This window comes from Passer montanus, unplaced genomic scaffold (assembly GCF_014805655.1).
Source record: "Passer montanus isolate IOZ18808 unplaced genomic scaffold, ASM1480565v1 scaffold66, whole genome shotgun sequence".
Taxonomy (NCBI): Eukaryota; Metazoa; Chordata; class Aves; order Passeriformes; family Passeridae; genus Passer; species Passer montanus.
This window is the reverse complement of record NW_024371704.1, coordinates 2,672,922-2,693,547: the sequence shown is the minus strand read 5'-3', so window position 1 is coordinate 2,693,547 and position 20,626 is coordinate 2,672,922. Positions and strand designations below refer to the sequence as shown.

Here is a 20,626-nt window from a genome sequence, read left to right as displayed (position 1 = left end):
ACTGCATTTTCCTCCTGCTGAAACCTCCTCCAGCAAAGAAGTGAAGTGTTGCCTTGATGTTGAGCAGAGGCCTGAATCCCAGCGAAGCTGCCGCAGTGTAGGCGTGTGCGTGAGTGCTTTGTTCAGCAGAAGACAACTGCTGCATCAAGGCCAGCAGCATAGGGAGATAGCAGTGTGTTCAAATTGAGCTGTATCATGGGGATAAGAGGATTTGGGTTCAGAATCTCCAGGGGACTGTCAGTTGAACTCATGTCAGTCACATTTTTATGTCTCCATTTACTTCCTTCTTGGATTTTCTTTCAGCATTTTCTTTCTTTTTGTTACATAAGCACATGAAAATAATTTCCTATCATCTGCTGAACAAACTTTGTTGGTATTTTAACACAGAGCCTCTATGAATTTTGCAAGTAGATGGTTGCTATTTCACATGCTAGCATACTCTGACTCAGTTAATGAGGGCACTGCAATTAGGCATGTTCCATCACGCAGTCATTTTTGACACAATGAAATTACAGGCTGTGTTAACAACAACATTTATCAGTCCACTCTACTGGAAGGGCCTACTGGGTGTGTTAGTAACAGTTATAAAGAACTTGAGTAATTTGTTGTTGTTTTTTTAAATAAAAAATCTGCCTGTTTTGTGTTTAAAAAACAATACAACAGTTCCTAGACTCATCACACAGAGGTAATGGCAATCAAAACTGTTAATTGAAAAGAGAACAGGTGAGGCATTAGCAGAGATTTTTAGAATTGTTACCAGGGCTTTGTCATTATTTTTGATATCATGGTAAAAGGCTTGTTCTGCTTCAGGCCAATGTCAAATTCTTCCATTACCCTCAGGTTTAAGTTTGGCTTTGTTTGCTGCTTATATCAGCTGTATATTTCCATGTATTTTAGGATTTTATAAAGTACTTATATTGTTTAATTGACAGGAGGTTGTAGACTGGCCCCACAGCCAATGGAAAGCATTTTGCTGGTTGTACTAACACAGGAAGGTGGAAAACACTCTACAACTTGAGGTTATTATCTACTGCCAGACTGCAGCTCCCAGCTGTGCAAATGACTCAGCAAGTCACTGAACATTGTAGCTTTTCTCTTTCCTAGCATGTAGAATTGAATTAATATAATAGCACTTGCCCTGCAGAGGTGGTTACAAGGGCTGAAAGGACAGTGCTTGGGAGATGTTTCAATGATTTACACACAATGTCATGGTTTTTAATAACTTTCAAATAATTTTCTTTAACATTAGTCGAAAGAGACTTTTCCACAACATGGAAGATTTTGATTCAGTGCTTCATTTTTAAGAGCAGATGGCCGTTTTGTAAGGGAAGTATGGATAGAAGTGATGTCCTGAGTCTTTAATGAATTGTGCTGGAAGCTTCTTGTTTATGTCTGGCTCTCAAACAGGAACTCACAGTAGAGTTGTTTGAAGCAACAGAAAGAACTTGGAAATAATTCCACTACAAATGTATTGTGTTGCTTTTTACAAAAATATCAGTTTTGTCAGTTCAGTGTAGTAAAAATGGTAGTAAAAATCTTGTGCTCTGCTCTGTATTAGGATATACAGTCCTTATTTTCTGTGATTAATTTCAGTTTTAGCTGACCTGAGTGAGCCAGACCTGTCAATTTTATTCAGGCAAAGTTCCCATGTAGAAGAGTTTGCTTCAGTAGGGTTTGACCCAGTTTTACTGTACTTGTTTAAAGCTCCTGCTCCCTATATCATCTGGCAATCCATCCTCATGCATCTTTACATTGTCCATCTTTCTGCTTAGTAAAATACAATTTATTAATTAATTGAACAAAAAAGGTGAGCACTTGGTGTGTCTGCCTCAGACCTTTTTTTCCCCTTCTCCTAGAAGCTCTTCCTAATGCACTTGTCAGTGTGTGTCGCATTGCTTTGAATCCAAGAGACTTCTTCAGTCAATGTAGGAAGGAAATCACTGTTGTAGACTGACAAAGGTGGATGTGGCCAGCCATGCAGCAAACACAAATTAAAAAAAAAAAAAGGTAGGAAAGACAGAGAGGTTTGTGGGTCAGGTTTATTTCATGAGAGAAAGGAGTCGGCTGGATGTAGGTTTCTTTGATTTGGCTGCAGGAAAACATTCAAATGAACCTGTCCCTTTTTACTGCTGCAGCAGGTAAGAGAACTGATTTGCCTTATTAAAATTATTATATTTATTTTAACTATAATGTCATAATTTTGTTCAGGAAATTAAATTCTTCCTAGCAACCTCTAATCCTTTTATCAGTTGTATCTGCTCTTGCAGGACTGATGCAATATTCTATTTTCTTTTCTGCTCTTTGCCTTTTGATGATGGTCAACAACATCTTCATGTAAAAAAATTTAAACATTAAGGAAAAGAAGAGTGCCTCTGATGGACTGTCTTCCACTTTGAAATAGGCAGGTTAGCCTTTATATACCAAATAAGAGTGTTTTGTAAACTGAAAAGAATCACGTCTTGTATGAAAATGGATCTGTTGACAGTGAAAATTACTTCTTAAAAGGCATTCTCAAAAATACAAGGAAAATAAAGCAGAATTAGCCTTTGTGAGAAGTGTTTTTAATCTCGGACTTGAAAATGCATTAGGGATTTTCCCATGTATTGAGACGGAAAAGATTAGAAGGGACTGTAATAACAAAGCATTTTTCTTGTTGCTGAAATAAAAGCATAGCCTCCTTAGAAGACATCATTATCCTGTTAATGAAATTATCTGCATTAATTCTGAAAATATCTTTCTGCAAACTGATAAAAAAACAATTTAAATCTGTAAAATAGCCACAGATGTAACAGCCCCAAACAGCAGCAGACTTTGCTGTCCTGGTGATTTTGGACCATCACAATGTGTGTATTAATTAATCATTTTTACTGCTGTCAGTTCCTGCAGTTTTAAGGAGCAGAGGCAAGGCCTCTGTTTTCTCTCCTACAGTCTGTTCAGAGCCTAGAAAGAAGGGATTTTCAGCCTTGTTTGCAACAGTATGGACAAATGCTGAGAGTTCACCTTCACTCTTGTTGATGCATTTTGCTTTTGAAGAGCCCCTGGATAAATAAGCCCACAGCTGGAAGGAGAACCTCCCCTTCTGCACATCTTCCTTCTCTGTGTTCAGCTTCTTGACCATATCAACCTTCCCCTTCTTTTTTTCATGTCCTAGTTCCAGCTGAATAAGTGGCAAGTGCTTCTGCTCATTCAGCTCTTGTCTTCAGTAATTCATGGGCTGGTGTGAGGGCACTCTGCAGAGAAGGGGGAGTTGAAGTTTTGAACCTTCTTGGATTTAGGAGGGAGTTAATTCCTGGTCTCTTGTGCCCTGAACTGTGGGCTCACCCCCCGTAATCTGCCTTTTGCAAACTCTGAACCCCTCAAATCTGTTAGAGAATGTTGTAGATGTTTCTGTGGAGAAGAAATCCACAGGTTCTGCACTGCAAATAGATAGAGACTATTCCCTGAAACGTTGTTTTTGGCTCTTAAGTACTAGGGAAAAATGGGAAGCTTGGGCACAATGCTGTGCTTAGCATTTCCTACTGCAGTGCTCTGCAGAGCTTCCTGCTTGGCAGAAGTGGGCTGCCAGGTTTTCTTTCCACACCTGCTTCTTTTAATATTGCATAAACCCCTGAGTATGGGGGTTGGATTCCACTACAGAAGAGAAGCAGCCAAATTTTCAGTGGTTTGTGCACTCTTTGTTCCCTGGAGGAAACTGTGAATACAGTTCTCCTAACTGAGTTGCATGTGGATGCTTTGTGCACACAGCATGTCTTTGGTCCCAGCCATCCTAAGGGCTGGCACCAGTCTTAAACATGGATCCATGGAATTAGTTTCTCCTACAGCAATCCTTTCCCAGGAAGAAGAAATCCATGCCATGCCATTACAGGACACTTGCTGCCAGTTACTTGAGAAAGCAGAGGAGCTTTTTGTAAAGACACAGATGTTGTTTTGTCATTATGTACTATAGAAAAAAACCTTAAAACCTATTGTTGTTTGCTAGGAAGAACCTTAAAGCTCTTATAAATGGGATTGTTTTGGATCAAAATAGTTTCCAAGGCTTGGGTAATTACAGTTAGGGTAGCATTCCTGAGCCCTCTTGTTTTGGTATCCCACAAAGAGATCTGTTACACTGCCTGTGTTAAAGCCTTGCTTTCTGACAGTGTTTTGGATCTAAGAGTGACAGTTTTGGGGGCCCTGAGAGAAATCCTGTAAGTTATAATTGCCTTTAGAAAGAGCAGGGACACAAAGTATGGACTTGTACTTGAAGCTGGTAGGAAATCCAGTGGAACAGCTGCAGCTGCTTAAGGCACCCCGTGAATCAGTGTTCATCAAATTACCAGGTATCATACACTGAGAATGGACTTGAACATCTTTTCTCTAGCACTAGATGTTTAGTTTTTCATAGCTTTATTTGTGATGAGAACATTCCTCCACCTACAGGAGGTCCCAAGTCTCCCCTCTAGTCTTGTATAGATGAGGTGGTAGGACAGCCATTTTCATTGGGAAGTGTTATTTTTCTTTGTCTTGTGAAAACTGCCCCTCCCTGTACTTGTCAGTAGCTGGTGTAGTCCCCCTAATGTGATTTTCTGCAAGGCTACAGTGATGGGAATAAGCCTGTCATTCCAAAGCAGTAGCAAACACTGAGGTGGGAGCTAGTTCACTCATGGAAACATGATGCAACAGCATAAAATATAGGACTAACAGAGACTGCTGTGGGCAGCATTGTGTCCTTTATTAGGGGAAAAAAGGTAGATAGCTATTTGGGGAAGGGGATTTTTTGTTGTTTAAATGCTATTTATTTATAGGAAAAAGAAAAGTGGGGAATTTTGAAACAGGTACAGTGAAAAATAAAGTCACCACTGGCCAAAATGTAAACTGGTTTTCTTTTTAATTAAAGATCTTTTTAAATTTTATACTTTTAAGCACTAAATCTGTTGACTGTGAGGAATACAGCTATGTCAGGACACTTCAGAGGTTTTTAGTACAGTCAGTCAGGTGTGTAATACATATGAGTATAGTGTGAGGTGTGGTTTGTGCACAGCATGTGTTCTAAGCAATTAGTGTGTAGTTTTGAAATGCACCTACTCCTAGGATTGGTTTCTGATGTTAGACCCAGTAGAACGGGATCATGCTCCACGTGTTAAAATGCACGACTGCCTCATTCCTCATCCTGCATTAACCCACAGCCTGGCTGGTGTCACCCACTCCAGCACGACACAGTGGCTGCTGGTGCTAGAGCATGTGTCCATCCTGCTTTATTTTTCCTGTGTGTCTGTCTGTCCTGCAGCCTTTGTCTGTGTGTGTTTGTAAATGCAGGGGCAGAGGATAAGGTGGGGCTGCTCCAGCACTGCCCTGGCTGTGGGCCTGCTGCCAGCAGGGAGAGGCACCTGGCCCCCTCCATTTCAGTGTCTGTGCCCAAGGAGGAGCCCTGCCTTTCAGATGAGGAGTACTATGAGCACCCTTTGTTCAGCTCACAGTGGACTGGCTCTAGTACACCCCCCAGTGCCTCAGTGAAGAGCACAGAGGTCTTGTTGGGCCATGATGAAGGTGAACTGAGCATGGTCCCGTTTGGTTCCTCTTCCCCTCTACTCACCTGCCATCCATTCCATTCTTTTTGTTCCTGGCGTTGCTGCCTTCTGGGGAGGGAAACCTGGTTGTGTTTTCTCCACAGACGGGAGTGAAGCCCCTCCAAGAGTTTCTCCCTGTCTCTGTAGCTTTGGGGTCAGTGTAACCGTGGTTCCAACCTAAATCAGGGATCTTGTTCTTCTGGCCTGGCTTAGAGGAGAAGCAAAAGGAGCAACTAGCTAAAAGAACTGGAAGATAATATGTTTTTTGTGCTAGAGAAATACTGCCAAGAACAGTACACAGAGTAGGCCACAATATTGTTACTGAAAGTAAGTAAATTATTTACACAATGGGGGAAAATATGTCTATACCAAAGATAGCCTGGAAGGATTTTAATTTTAAAGAACCTTTAATTCTCCAGCAGGTGAAGTCAGTAAGTTCTACCCCAGTGTACACAGGTAATTTCAGGCCATATTGGGTCATGTTTGATTTCCAGTTGTTTTGTGGACACACTCCATTTGCATTGTGCCAGCTGACTGCAAACACAGAGGGGAAAAAAGCCTCTCTGTACCTCCTGTGTTTGTATGACCTGAGCACATCAGTAAGTAGTACTTTATCAGTAGGGGTTATGTAAAAGTAAAATCAAGGGAGAATCTTCTTCAGTCACTAACAGAACAGCTGACTTCTCAAAGGTGAAATAGTTGAAGTTTCCTTTCACAGCACTCAGTCTTGGGAGCTGAAGTCAAAAATAGTACTGGATCCTCTAAAGGTTTGTGTCTCAGGAGGATGGAACTGTCTCCCTGAAAGAGGTCACTGGCTCATTTTAAGAAAGCCAGAATTGTTCAGAATTAACAGGATAATTGCACAATTAACAGCCTAATACTGTAACAGCATCAATAAGAGATCAGCACTAATAACTGAAGATTGTTCATGTCACCATATCTAACTGAAGGTAGGGAGATAGAAAAATCACAGGGGTAGGCTTACTTAGCTGTCTGCCTGCAGCTGTACATTACAGCCTGATCAGTTCATGGGCAGCTTCCTTCCATATCATCTGCCTCTGGTGAGAGTGTAAGATCTCAGAACATCTATGTGGAGGAGAAAAAAGGCAGGTAAGCTGGATCATGAGTGGAAAGATAGGCATTATGGAACCCTGAGATCCTCTCAGCTGGTGAGAGCACGGTGCTAAAATGCCAAGATTCAATCCCTGTGTGGGGGGGTCACTTGAGAGTTGGACTTGATGATCCTTCTGTGTATGAAGGATCCTTCCTGCCCTTCCAACTGAGACTATTGTTTGAAACAGCTGTCCTTGCAGGCCAGCAGTCTGTTTGGCATAAGAGTCTGCTGCACAAGGAGAGGCTATATGATTCTTTTGTTAATTCAAGGAAAACTTTCAAGTTTGGGTAATTATTTTTAGTCACGTGGCTTTGTGTAAAGTGTTCCAGGAAATGAAGGAGTATTGCTCAGAGTAAAATAAAAGGCTTTCCTTAGCATTTTTAATTGAGAGGGCTGCACATACAAAAGTACATAAAATCAGGAAAAGAAAAGTAAAGCAAGTTATTCAAGTCAAGGTCTCTTGTAGCCAGAGACCTGTTGTTCTGCAAGGCTGCTTTTACAATCTGCAAATATTTCTGCAATGCTCAGGTACTGGTCAAGGTCTGATTCTGAATCTTCTGGCTTCTGTTCATTTAAGATACAGTATCTAACCTTAATTATGTTATTAATATTGTGTTGTTCTTTACATAGTGATATTTTCACAGCCTCAATTGTTCCTTAAATCACTGTTTTAAGGCCATAGCTGAAACGAATGATTGATTGTCTGGTTTTCACTGGATCAATCTCAGGAGATAAACAAAGCCCTTGTAATTCCAAGAGGATGGATACAGCCACTTTTAGATTTGAAAATGCTGTGTTCTAGGCCTGGTTCAGCACAATATTTCATCATGAGACACATTCTAAACTCAGGGATGTCATCAGGTTGCCTGCAGCATGGCTGCTGGTCAGCTCCTTGAGTACATTGCTGAATCACAGGATTCACACTTAATCCTTACTTATTACCATAGGGAATACTGATAGTGCACAGTCATTTTTGTCTGAGTAGCAGTGGCAGGAGTACAAGCCTGGAATGGAGATTTTTCTAATAATTCTTCTGCCATGGCACAAGCAAAGACTGTTCTTGATTCTACTATACTGATCCTAACAGCCTATAGGCTGAGTGGTATGTTTTAGTAATTTGGATGAACATATATATGAATACATTGCATTCATTGGTTTCTTTGTCTTAATTGATGGTGAGGAGCCTGGGGATAAGTGGGGAAACAGCAAAGAAAATGAAGAGTCCTTATGTTAAAATAGTGATTTTCACATACTGATTTCAGGTGTCAGTGTAAGGGAGAAATTGTTTAGAAACCCATTCAGTGTAGGAAACTTGGCAGAAATCTTGCAAAAACCATTAATCATTAGCCATGCATAAGGCCAGTTATGACTATGAAAGTTCTCAGTATTTTGCCAAGTCCAGGATTCATACAGTAGATTGACTTGCTGGCATTCAGCAGTCTGTATTACCAAGGTCAGTGGAAAGAAATCAATGCCTCATACCTTCCCCCACCTCAGCTGAATGTCTTGTACTGGACTAAACAGCACATTTATTAGAAAAATATCCGTGTACTTTGAGTTCATTGATGCATTAGTGTTGTCAGAGCCATCCATCATTCCATTCCATCTCCATTTCCAAAGACTCTTTGACCGCTGTCATCCTTGGGAGAGGTATGCCTGTAAAACACTATCAGCTCTCATCTCGTGGCACAAATATGCTTGTGTGGGGGGAGGCAGCCTTTTGGTTTGATTATTTCCCTAAGGAAAATTCAGTTCCATGGTGGCTAAAAGAAGCTGGGTACTGGCAGTCCTTTACAGACTTACATCAAAAACATTGAGCTGAAAGGGTTATGTAAAGGCAGTCCTGGAAGGGTTATGTAAAAGCAATCCTATTCAGCTGTGTGCTTGGTGTTTACTGTTGGAGGGGATGTCTCCTGATATTTCCATCTCCAAGAAGAAGAAGAACCAGTAAAGAGTCTGATGGCTGTGGAAGTGAAACCTGCTGCTCTTCCTGGGAAGAAAGTGGGGAAAGACCACAGGCCCCTTAAGCCTTTGGACCAGGCAAAGGCCCTCTGTGAGGGTCACTTGGATTCTGGTTCAGTGTGTCATGAAGAAAAAGTGCCAAATGTGGCATCCAGCAGGGAGAGTGTGACCTTTGTGGGAGCACTCCTGAAAGACACACCCTCTTCCTTGGCTGAGGAAGGTGTGTTCTCCTTAAGTTTGCATGTGTTTGCTGCCAGCAAATCCTTCTCCAGCTTTCTCCAGTGCTTTCCAAGCCTGCTTCATTTTCTGTTTTTCCCATTTATTAGTATGACTGCTCTTGTTATTATGCTTGAAGAGTGTGTAGTGGATAATTTGATTGTGTAGGTGCTGTATGACAACATGGTTTCCCACTGCTGCGGCTGATTCCTGAGTTTTTTACTTTGCCATGATAAAATATTGCTTTGCAGCTAAGCTTATTCCTCTGTGTAAGCCTTTTTTCCCCATCTCAGATGTGTTTGCCAGTCACATTGCTAATATATGTATTTTTTTTTCTTTTTGGTGCAGAGGTTCATCTGCATTTCTTTCAAACAGCAGATTTGCCGCCTTTGACTATGACATAAAGATGCTTAAACTGTAGAAATGTTTTCATTTGCAGTGTGCAGGATTTTTGTTTGGTTGGTTTGGTTTTTTTGTGTGTGCTTCAGTGCATTCTGGTTTAGCTTCCTTAAAGCTATTGCTTCTTATATCATACCCTTGTCATCCATTGCAATCCACCCCTCCTCTCCTCAGTCATTGCCAGAACTCTTATTTTTTTGTGTTTGCCACTTTATTACAAATGTTTAACCCTGCTGGAGTGCCCTTCTTAGGCAAAATCTCCATCACTTCCACTGGGATGTTTGCCTTCAAAGTGAAGGTTAGGACTGGGTGCACTAGGTGAAGTTTAGACTTAATCTCTGAACAAAATGTTTACTGCAGTCATCTTTCAGTACATAAGAACTAGGCTTCAGTATTTTTGTTTTAATGGAGTAGTGAGGTACCCACTCCCTACCTGTTTAAGGAATGCTGCATTTAGGAGGCTTGTGTTCTGAATGGCCCAGCTGAAGAACACTGAATTGCTTTGGCAGTCAGAATTGCTTTGATGCCATTGGTATTGTTTGTTTTCTCCACAGGAAGAGACACAGTAGGATACATAGAGAAAAACAGTATCTAGCTATTTAATTGCTGTGAAATGAGGTTAATATCAGCCCAGTGGCCATGCTTTGTACTTCATGGGGATTGCAAGTCAGTCACCACATGTAAAAACATAAAAGAGCAAAATTACTGTAGGTGTAGATTTCTAGTTTGGTTACCTGTAGATTTTAGAATGGCAGTTGCTTTTTTGACTCAGTATTAACATATGCAAATATTTAATTAATAAATAATACTTAGATACTAATTGTTCTAAAAACAGATTCATCAGAGCAACAAGATTCCTCCATTAAATTCAGATCTGAAGAAATTCAGAGTTGGCCCAATGCTAGTTGTAACAAGCTTTAGAAAAAACTCAAAAAACCTATTTTACAGATTAGTGTAGAAAGATATGCCACGTTCTGCAGTCATTCTCTTCATATTTTTCATTATAGGAAGATTTCAAGGAGATAGGAATCATCTTCCACAGGACATTAAAAATAGATCAAGCTATTAATGATTAACAGAGTGAGTATTAAAACAAAACTTAACTAGGTATTACCCTCTGAAAATAAAGTGGCAGAATATAAGAATAGCCTTTTTAGTTTCAAATTAACTTAATTAACACCTGATCTAGAGTCACAGAAACATGCCAAGTATTCTTTGACTTCAGCTACAGCTGTAGTTGACTGGCCATTTTGAAGACCAGACCTTCAAGATCTGGGAGTATTAATAGTTCTGTTGCTGATTTCCACATGCTGGTTTGATGACAGCAGTGAGATTTTGGTCATTTGACAAAGAGCAAGTGTTATAAGTTGATACAGTTAAAAACCAGCCTCTTCTGAAACTTGCAAAACCTTTGCAGGCATTTTCTTAGTATTATTTTAGCATTATCTTAGCATTAGTTTAGGCTGCATGTAGAATGAAAATGTATAAAAATACATAGAAATGTATTACTATGTATGTTTTAAATATCAGCAACACACAAAGGTACCGCTGATTACTTTGAAGTTTCAGACTTGACTAACACAAAACTAACATAAGCTACAGAGTCCAGCAAAGCTTCTAATGAAGTGAGGCTATTTGTGATTTTGCTGTTGTATACAAATCATGAAGACAAAGAATTTACATGAAATCATCTCATTTCAGTGCTCACATTTATACAAGTACAACTCACATTTTTCTTAGAAAACCTTATATATTGAAAGGAAACTAGTATTTAACACTTTTAAGCAGATTTCTAGGTGGATGCCTTGCTGCATGCTCACATCTTTCTCCCTTTCCATTCCATCATTCATATTAAAATGTTGTAGGCCACGTGACTGCCTGCCTGTAAGTGCTTTAAATAATTTTGCTATAAAACCCAAACAAATTACTTCAGATTTACTTGCAGCCACGAAGATGGAATTCCGTGTCCAGGAGGGCACATGCCCTTTTGCAGCAGAACCATTAGACACAAAGCAACGTGAATCTGGGAAGGACAGTAAGACTGTTGAGCAACCTAAATACGATGCCTTAGTTCCACAGTCAGCAAAAACAGAAGCTGCAGATAAAAAGGATTCAGAGAGCAAAGACAAAGAAAAAATGCTTTCACCTCCGTCAGAATGGATCTTGAAAACTGATTCACAGAAGAAAGAGGAAGCCAGTGTTGCAGAACCTGCTGCTAAGCCTCCTGCTCCTCAAGAACAAGAGCACTTGTCGTCTCAGCTGCCTGAAGTGAGCAGGGCGGAAGAAAGGACTGCAGGTGTGCCCTCATCAACCAACCAAGCTATGGCTATCAAGTTTCAAGACAACCTCAAAGATATCCAAGGTGGTGCCATCAGCCATGGTGAAAGTTCTCTATTGCTACCAGAGCCCAAGGCAGAAGCAACCAAAAGTGAACTTCCTTCAGGCCCATCTCCTGCTCTTCCCCAGGAGCTTTCACTCAAAGACAGTTTCAAACCACATCAGGAACCTACTGACCAACTGTTTGCCAAAGATCTCAGTAAAGATGAACAGATCCACAGAGACAGGACATTATCTCTCCAAGAAGTCTCAGCAGTAACTGTAGATGGATTGAAAACTCCAAGCACCCCAAAAATCCCTCCATGGGGAGAGGAAAAGGACATGACTAAGGATGAGAGCGATGAGGAAGAAAGGTTCAACTTTTTTGATAAAGGGGAGACTCAAATATTAGATGATGGTAAAATTACCACAAAATCAGAAGTAAAGACACTTTCCCTAGACAAAACAGACTTTCAGAAGGATGGCGAAGCTAAAAAGTCACCTGATACTCTCAAAGCAGAAAAAGAAACGGACGAAAGTGGGCTCTCAGTAGCAGCAGATGTGAAAAAGGAGGCACAGCAAAGCGCACAGGTACCCCCAGCTAAGTTAAGCCATGAACTGACCCTTGAGAAAACAGCAGAGCACCCTGCTACTGCTCAGTTATCCAGAGTAACAGAGAAAGCCCCTGAGGCACCAGCTTTAACCACTGAGAAGACTCCTACTCTTGAAGCTTCTCTAGAGAAAGATGTTAGAAAAGATACTGAGGATAAGACAAGTCTTGCAGCTCCTCATCAAATGAAGGAAGAGGAGGATCAGTCAGGAATGTCAAAGTATTTTGAAACCTCTGCTCTGAAAGAGGAAGCCTTCAAAGCAGATGGTCTGAAACAAAGCAGTGATTACTATGAGCTAAGTGACACTAAAGAGAGTAAATATGAGCCTTATCAGAGAGGTCCTCTAATACCTGAAGATGAAGAGGAGGAGGAAGAGGAAGAATTACAGACGGAATTAAATCAGCAGCAGAACGTGCATGCTCGTGAAATGGGGTACAGTACCCTGGCTCAGAGCTATACACCAGACACATCTGAAGAACCCAGTTCTCCAACAGAAAGAATGTTCACTATTGACCCCAAAGTCTATGGGGACAAGAGAGAACTTCACAGTAAAAATAAAGATGACCTAACTCTAAGCAGGAGCTTGGGACTTGGGGGGAGATCTGCAATTGAACAGAGAAGTATGTCTATTAACTTGCCCATGTCCTGTCTGGATTCAATAGCCCTAGGATTTAGTTTTGGTCGTGCACATGATCTTTCTCCCCTCGCTTCAGATATTCTAACTAACACTAGTGGAAGTATGGATGAAGGTGATGACTACTTGCCAGCAACCACACCAGCATTGGAGAAGGCCCCCTGCTTCCCCATTGAGAGCAGAGAGGAAGATGAGCACACAGAAGAAGAAAAAGTGATGGCAGAAGAAAAAGTCCAGCCTGAGACCTTGGCTGAACCATCTTTCCAGGCCAAAGATTACTACAAAAATGGGGCTGTCCTGGCTCCTGACCTGCCTGAAATGTTAGACTTGGCAGGAACAAGATCTAGATTAGCCTCTGTGAGTGCAGATGCTGAGGTGGCACAGAAGAAGCCAGTTCCTTCTGACACTGTTGTGGAAGACAGCAGCACAGCCCTGCCACCTGTGACAAATGAAAACCATGTAATTCTGAAAGCTGAAAGTCAGCTGGAAGACTTGGGCTACTGTGTTTTCAATAAGTACACAGTACCACTCCCTTCTCCAGTTCAGGACAGTGAGAATTTAACAAGTGAAACCTGTTTTTCAGACGAAAAACTGAGACGTGGCCTCGCTCCTGACTTGTCTTTAATAGAAGTGAAGCTGGCAGCTGCTGAAAAATCAAAAGGAGACTTCCTCAGTGAAAGAGCTTTAGGTCAGCATGGCGAGTCCAGTCTGGTGAGGGACTTTGAGGAGGAGAAAAAAGACAAACTGGATACTGTGTTAGAAAAAAGTGAAGATCAAGTTGACTCTAAAGAGGTGTGTCCCATTAAAGGAGCAGAACCAGAGAAGACAAGAGCTGAGGGAGTGTTAGAAAGGAAAGAAGAAAGTGTGGCTAGTAAAGTTCATTTACCTGCCGATACAATGTATGACAGAATTTCTGCTTCAGAGACAGCAATAGAGAAGGATTCTATTTGTTTGTTGTTGGAGAAGGAGAAGACTCTTAGTGTTGTTCATGAACTTGCTGAAATAGCTGATATAGAACCTCCAATTAAACCAGATTACAATGCTATTAAGCATGATATGGAGGTAGCCGCAAGGAGAGCTGACCAAGAATATCAGAGTAAGTTGGACAGTAAGATCAGTGAGGCTGTTTCCCTTCCATTAGGGAAGGACAAAGCTTCTCTTAAAAAAGCAGAGCCTGAACCCAAAGACACTCAGCAGAAAGAAGAGACCATCTTTTCCAGAGAAGCAAAGGATGCAGATGTACTTTCCAAGACTGAGCCTTGTTTTGCAAAGGACAGCAGCAAACTGTCAGAAATTGAAATTAAGGAAAAAGTAACTAAGCCAGATCTGGTACATCAAGAGGCAGTTGATAAGGAGGAATCTTATGAATCTAGTGGAGAGCATGATCAAGCCCAAGAAAGTTTGAATGGAGAATCTGTGAAACCAGAGGATATCAAAGCAGAACATCCAAAACCTCCTGTGTCTGGGGAAGAGATACCTACACAGGTACCAGCTAAGGGGACTTCTGCAGAGCTCCTCTTTCCAAAAGCCGAGCCTCTCCAGGAGGAGCCTGCTGAGATTCAGATGGAGAGCATACCACAACTTGCAGAAGGAGCTGAAGAGACTCTTGACAAAGCTGTGAAACCTTCAGAAACCCAAAAGCTGCTGCCATGTGAACTGGCAGCTGGGGCCCCGAAAGAGGAGGAATATGAGGAAGAAGAGGTGGAAGCAGGGCAAGAAGCAAAAGAAGAGGATAAACAGCATTTTGTATCAGAAATGCCCCCAGAGTTTGGCGAGCCTGCTGCAGAAGAAATGGGAGCCAAGGGTAGCCCAGAAGCCCTGCCTGAGCTGAAAGGCATTATTGAATCAGTGGTGACAGTGGAGGATGACTTTATCACCGTGGTGCAGACAACAGTTGATGAGGGTGAATCTGCTTCTCACAGCGTGCGTTTCGCTGCGACTCAGCAGGAAGACATTGAAACAGGAGACTCCCAGGCTGAGGAGGAGCTAGATGTTGAAGAAGTGGAAGTTGAGCCCAAGGAAGGCTCCCGAGAGGCTCCTGCTTCACCTCAGAGAGAAGAAATCCTGCTCACTAACTACAAAACAGAGACGTGTGATGATTACAAAGATGAAACAACAATTGATGACTCCATCATGGACACGGACAGTCTCTGGGCAGACACTCAAGGTGTGCATTATCCTTTCTGTTTTGTCTGTTGAATATTTTTGCTTCCAAATCATAATGATTGAAAAGCAAAACTATTGCAGTTAATAATAGTAATCTCAGCATGTTTCAGAAAAATGGTAAAAATAGTTTGCTTTTTTAAAATTAATCATCTGCTCGGTCTTCAACTATTTTTTCCCTGCTCCTCTGAAGTATTGTTAACATTTGTTACTAATCTTTTGTTTGTTGTTGTAATTTGCTCTGATCCTACAGATGATGATAGGAGCATCATGACTGAACAGTTAGAGACTGTTCCTAAAGAGGAGAAAGCAGAAAGAGAATTGCGAAGATCATCTCTTGATAAGCATAAAAAAGAGAAACCTTTTAAAACTGGGAGAGGCAGGATTTCTACTCCTGAAAGGAAAATAGCTAAAAAGGAACCTAGCACACTCTCCAGAGATGAAGTGAGAAGGAAAAAAGGTTCATTTCACACTCCTATTACAATTTTTTTTATTTTATTACTATTTTACCATACTATCTGGTTACTCTGTTGTAGATTATGTGCACCGTGGCATTATTAACAGTAGTGTTTTCTAATGAGATATTGTACAACTGTGTGAGAAGCCATGTCCAAGGCTCACTGCTCCACTGGTCCTATTTCATTGTAGACATCCCCAATGATTACTGGGTAATGCACCAGTGCTCCCCCTCTTCCAGCACAGGATTTGTTCCCCTCAGAAGAAGCACCATGTTGGGTTGGAGTTGTGGGGCAGTGGGCCTGACACTTGACATATTGATCGTATGAAATGGTTTGCTGGGTTTTTTTCTGATTCTATGTTTTTGTGTTCTTTTTGTCCGTAGCAGTGTATAAGAAAGCTGAACTTGCAAAAAAAACTGAAGTTCAGGGCCACTCTCCCTCCAGGAAAATAATTTTAAAACCTGCTATCAAATATACTAGACCAACTCATCTCTCCTGTGTTAAACGGAAGCAGACAGGTGACTGCGTTCTGTTCAGTTATGCAATGTGGCTGGCAAACATAGACATTTTCTTTTGTAAATCTCATAGCTCTAGCAGCTTCTCTATTTTTTTTTCTTCCAAGAGTATCGATCTTCACAAATAGTATTGCTTTTTTAGTTTTTTGTACCATTTTTCTTTTATTCTTTCTTTCTTTCCTGGTATTTGTTTGTTTGTTTGATGGAGGCAATGATCATGTATGCTTGTCATTGCTTGGGCCTCCAAGTGCTGTGGTTGTAACTTGGCATTGTGCTTAGAGTGTGGTGTTCTAGGAATCTCTACTCATCTTTAATTTGTGGATGATTTTTTTGTTTATTTAATTTTTTTTAAATTATGCTTTATTTTTTTTTCTGGTGGGAAAATGTTGGCAACTTAAACCATGGTATGCATTTCCATTATTCTGCTTTTTTACTCTCATGCATAATAAGAAGTGTTTCAGACTTATATTTTGTTTATTGATGTATCTGCATTGACAATTTCCAATCTGTCACTGATGTTTATGCTGTACAGTCAAAATCCACAGGGAGAATCCAGCCACATGCAGCATGGAGCTGAGAGAGAAGAAATCTGGGCTCACACTGCGAAATGCATTCCAAGCAAAAAATCTTAAATATTTGGTAGAGGAAGATGAAAGGAAGAAAGAAATTATTCCTGTTACGACTTCATAGGTGTATCATTATTTAGAGGACCAAAATAACTCTTCCAGCATTTTCACATATTATTCATGGTTCTTGTGAGTTCCAAGTGGAAGGATGAACATCTTGACATTCATTGTGATCTTAAAAAAAATTGCCTAGAGAAGCCAGGTTTTCTGTCGTGTAACACAGCCACATGCTGTAGTGTTGGTTGTTTGGAACTAGGGCTAATAAGAGAAGAACCAGGCACAGCAATGCAGAAGTGCACAGGCATCTTCTCACAGCTTAGAAATTAACAGGAAGATTCATTACCCATCGTATGGTTGAGCACAGCAATACCAAAAGTGTTGCCTGGCAGTCATTCCCTGCAGTTTTGCACCAGTCCCTCCTGTTGTGGATGTAGGCCAGCCCCAGCAGGGAGGTCTGAGCAGTGAAAATGCAGTCAGAGGATGCTTTAGAGCAGGTTTGGTCTCATGCTTCTGCTGTAGGAAGTGTGGATTGTATCCTGCCTGTGTTCCATTGGGACACCAGAACTAACAATCCCATCTTGCTCCTGTGACAGAATCTCATCCATTTGCTTCCCTCTCTCAGGAGAAATAAAAGGAAAGGCTCCTTCTGTCCACTCTGTGTTGCATTGATGGCTTCTCCTCAGTTTGCAGTCTCTGGGCTGTCCTAACTTGCGCTCTGAACCAGAACTACCCAAAAGGGAGGAATTTTAAAACAGAGTTAAAACATTTCTCCTTGCTGTCTCTTGCTGCTTGCTGAAGCACAACTTGATAGCTCAGAAGTTACAACTCATAATTGACATGTTCTTTCAAAAGCCCCAGGGGATTCAGTAAGCTGTGGACATGGGTGGGGGAAAGGCACTGGCTTTGTAGTGTTCTCAACTCTAGACTTCTACAGCCATGTGGTCAGAGCTGTCATGCCCTCAGGTACTCTACCACGACCTGCTCTGAACTGTTCTGACCTTTAGGAGCCCAAAGAGAACCGAGTCATAGCAATGGGCTTGGATAAAATCTGCCCTGTGTCTGAAACATGTGCTGCCTTGGCAGATCTCAGTATTAGTATTAGTCAAATGTAGTGGTCAAAGTGAGAAATTTAATACAAAAACTGTCTCCCTTACTAAAGTCCTCCCTTATTTAAGTCCTGAGCTGGAGAGCAACTAAAATGATGGACCCAGATGGACTGATCATAAAACTTTCAGAAATGTGGCTTGAACTTTGAGCTCTAAAGCAGAGGAGCTGAAACCATGCCAGAAAGTGATCAAAAATGTTTCTTAGAATGTTTCAGCACACTCATTGTTGCTGGAAAAATTACAGTATGCCTTATTTTTGTCTACCTCCCATTTTTATACTTCCTGATGGGACTTGGGGGAAGACCATAAGAAAGTCTGTAGTGCTGTTTGATATTCTAAGAGTGCAGGTGGTCATATATTATCTTACATATCCCTGAGCTTGATTGTGTCATCCAGGTCTCTTCAGGATCTGGAATCTAGAGGGACATTGTGTCTCTCCCATTTTCTTTTTATGTGAAATTTAGCACCATTTTTTGAAGCCAGTTTTGACTGTCAGTGCATCCTGTTTGGAGTGGTCTTGTCAGCTTTAGTGATGCCTGGGTAATGAAGCCCCCCAAAAGTTCTTGGCAGTGTAGTCTACAGAGCTTTGAGTGTGTTGCAGTCAGTTAAAATCTCCACACTGCATTTACCATGACTTCAAAATGAAATGTGTCCAGTCATAAGATACAGATATCTACCAAAAGAAGTTAGTATCTGCTTTTGTGTTTTGCACAATGGCCCAGTAAAGTACATTTTTCTCTTAATGCCCCTCAATACCCGAAAAAAAATTTCCCACATCACTGGTAAGCACTGGGAAGTACCAGTAACTTACAGGACCAAATCTATGAGGCAGGGACTGTTTTTTGAAAGACTTGTCCTTGCCATTTGAAAAAGAAGTTGTAAGGCCAACCCTGATGAGAGAGTTGGGAAGTCTTTGCCTTGGCTCACTCAGCTCCATGAGTGAAACCCCCAACCTGGCCTGGGTTTTGTTGGTGCTGTGAGGTGCAGTGTGTTATCAGGGGAGTGTTTTTGGAGGAGGCAAGGCCAGGACAATGACATGGCCATGATATGCTTCTGTTTCTTGTTTTCAATTGTGGGGTTGCCCCCTGAGCTGAAACATGTTTGTGGGGCCTGTAGAAATCTTGTGTTCAGGTGGAGAAGTTGTGGTTGTTACCAGGCACATTGGCACAAGTTACACAGCTTTTTTCCAGCTCCCAGTGGTGACTGGTTAGGGTTGAATGCCAAGGGAAGGAGGAAAGAAGCTGTTTGTGGTTATCTAGAAGAGATGGAAACCAGACCCAAACCACCAGTAACAGCTGTGGTAGAGTGTGACATGGGAAGGCTCTGCTGTACTCACCTCTCTTAAAAATTCAGAAGAACTGAAGTAGGCAGTTACACATTCTTTTCCTGCTCACAAGTTCTCTCTCCTACACCTTGGACTGGAGTGGGTAGTGTGACAGAAAACCAGGGATAACCTCACTGTGCCTGGGAGCTGCATAAGATATGGGAAAAAATAATCTGACCTTTGCTGTGTGAGGAATTAGGGTTGGTTTAAAGTTGGAAAACAGTTTGGTTTATAGCAGAAGGTTGTCATTTGTGATTGTTGTCCTACTTCTGCTTTTACCAAGAGAATCCTGGCACAGGTGCCAGAAGATTTCACATTAGTTGCTAAGTGGCACATCACTTCCTAAGCAGCAGCCTTGGAGTGACGCTAATAACCTGCTTTCCAAAAAACTGCCCCATTCAAAAACAGTGTGAATGGAAGTCCAAGAGAAAGATCTTTCCTCAAACCATGTATCAAATAAATTAAATACTGCATTAACATTCTTGATGTCCCAGATAAACCTTGAATTTCTAAATTCTTGAGAGCTTAGTTGACCGTGACACACTGACCTTGTTGGCACAACCAGGATGAAAATTCAACCGTGAATCTCTCTCTATCCATTATGAATGTTGGCTAATATTTTGAAAGTGGTGACTATAGAGGCCTCTCTTAAAATTTTAATTTGTGGATGATTTAAAGGAGCTTGATTTTTAGAGGACAGTCCTGAAAATCAGGATGCTATGTTTTCTGAGGATTGAACAAAAACTTATATTTGTCAGCTATTTCTGGAACTGTTTTCTTTTTGTTTCTAGACTTTTAGGAACATGAATACAAAATTTCATTTTCTTCAAAACACATAGAATACCATTTTACCTCAAGTAAGATGAATACAGAAAAATTTTAAGGCAAGTAAATGTCTGCATACAGTTCAGGGTATTTCACAAAGTACTTGCTTTGCACAGTAGTTTCAAGGCATTTAATTGGTCTAACAAGTGTACTGAATGGAAATGCTTATTATTACTGTCTTTAACTATCAAGTCTTTCTTTGGATTTCTCAGCAGCAGGTGGTGAAACAAACCAGGCTCCTGCTGTATTTAAACAAGCAAAGGAAAAACTCTCAGTGAGTAAAATAATCTTATTGTTCACCTTTATAATCTCCTTTTGCCCTTATTTCACATCTTTTTGTCTTAATTCAGTAATTGTGTGTTCCATTTAAAATTTGTTTGCCATATTCATTATTCATTTAAAAGGATAGTTAAAACCACCTTTCCTGAATAATACCGTAGAAGTCTAGTCTCAAGAGGTAGATGGTGACAGTTTTCAGACCCACAGAGGGAAAACGGACTCCAAACTGCAGGACTTGAAGTCTGGGCAGCATTTTGAGCCAGGCCATTCTGTGGGATAAGCTGCATATCATGGCCCTTCCTGCAGCACCCAACCTGCATTGTCACCTTGCTGGACTGCTGTGTGTTACACAAACAGAAGGCAGAAGCCACCCCCATGACTGCTGGATATCTCCTGGTGTCCATTCCACAGCCCAGTGTTCTGCAGGGGCCATGCCTGTGTAGAAGTTACTGGCCAGTAGAATTTACATTTACTGCTTTCAGTATGGCCACTTCCTGAGCCACTGTCTGTGCTATAATCTGTCAGAGTACAG

General features: G+C 41.2%; 1 protein-coding gene across 44 annotated transcripts in view; it reads left to right on the top strand.

Annotated features, from left to right (window-relative positions):
• Positions 1-20,626, top strand: part of MAP2 (microtubule associated protein 2) — a 225,864-nt gene that overhangs the window by 178,258 nt on the left and 26,980 nt on the right. For 28 of the 44 annotated variants that reach the window (XM_039728620.1, XM_039728618.1, XM_039728589.1 and 25 more), the window contains 4 exons: positions 11,171-14,965; positions 15,215-15,421; positions 15,803-15,937; positions 20,028-20,089. In XM_039728620.1, the coding sequence (XP_039584554.1) occupies positions 11,171-14,965; positions 15,215-15,421; positions 15,803-15,937; positions 20,028-20,089 (4,199 nt within the window). The remainder of the gene's footprint in view (positions 1-11,170; positions 14,966-15,214; positions 15,422-15,802; positions 15,938-20,027; positions 20,090-20,626) is intronic. The other 16 variants (XM_039728614.1, XM_039728613.1, XM_039728633.1 and 13 more) reach the window with 6 other exon arrangements.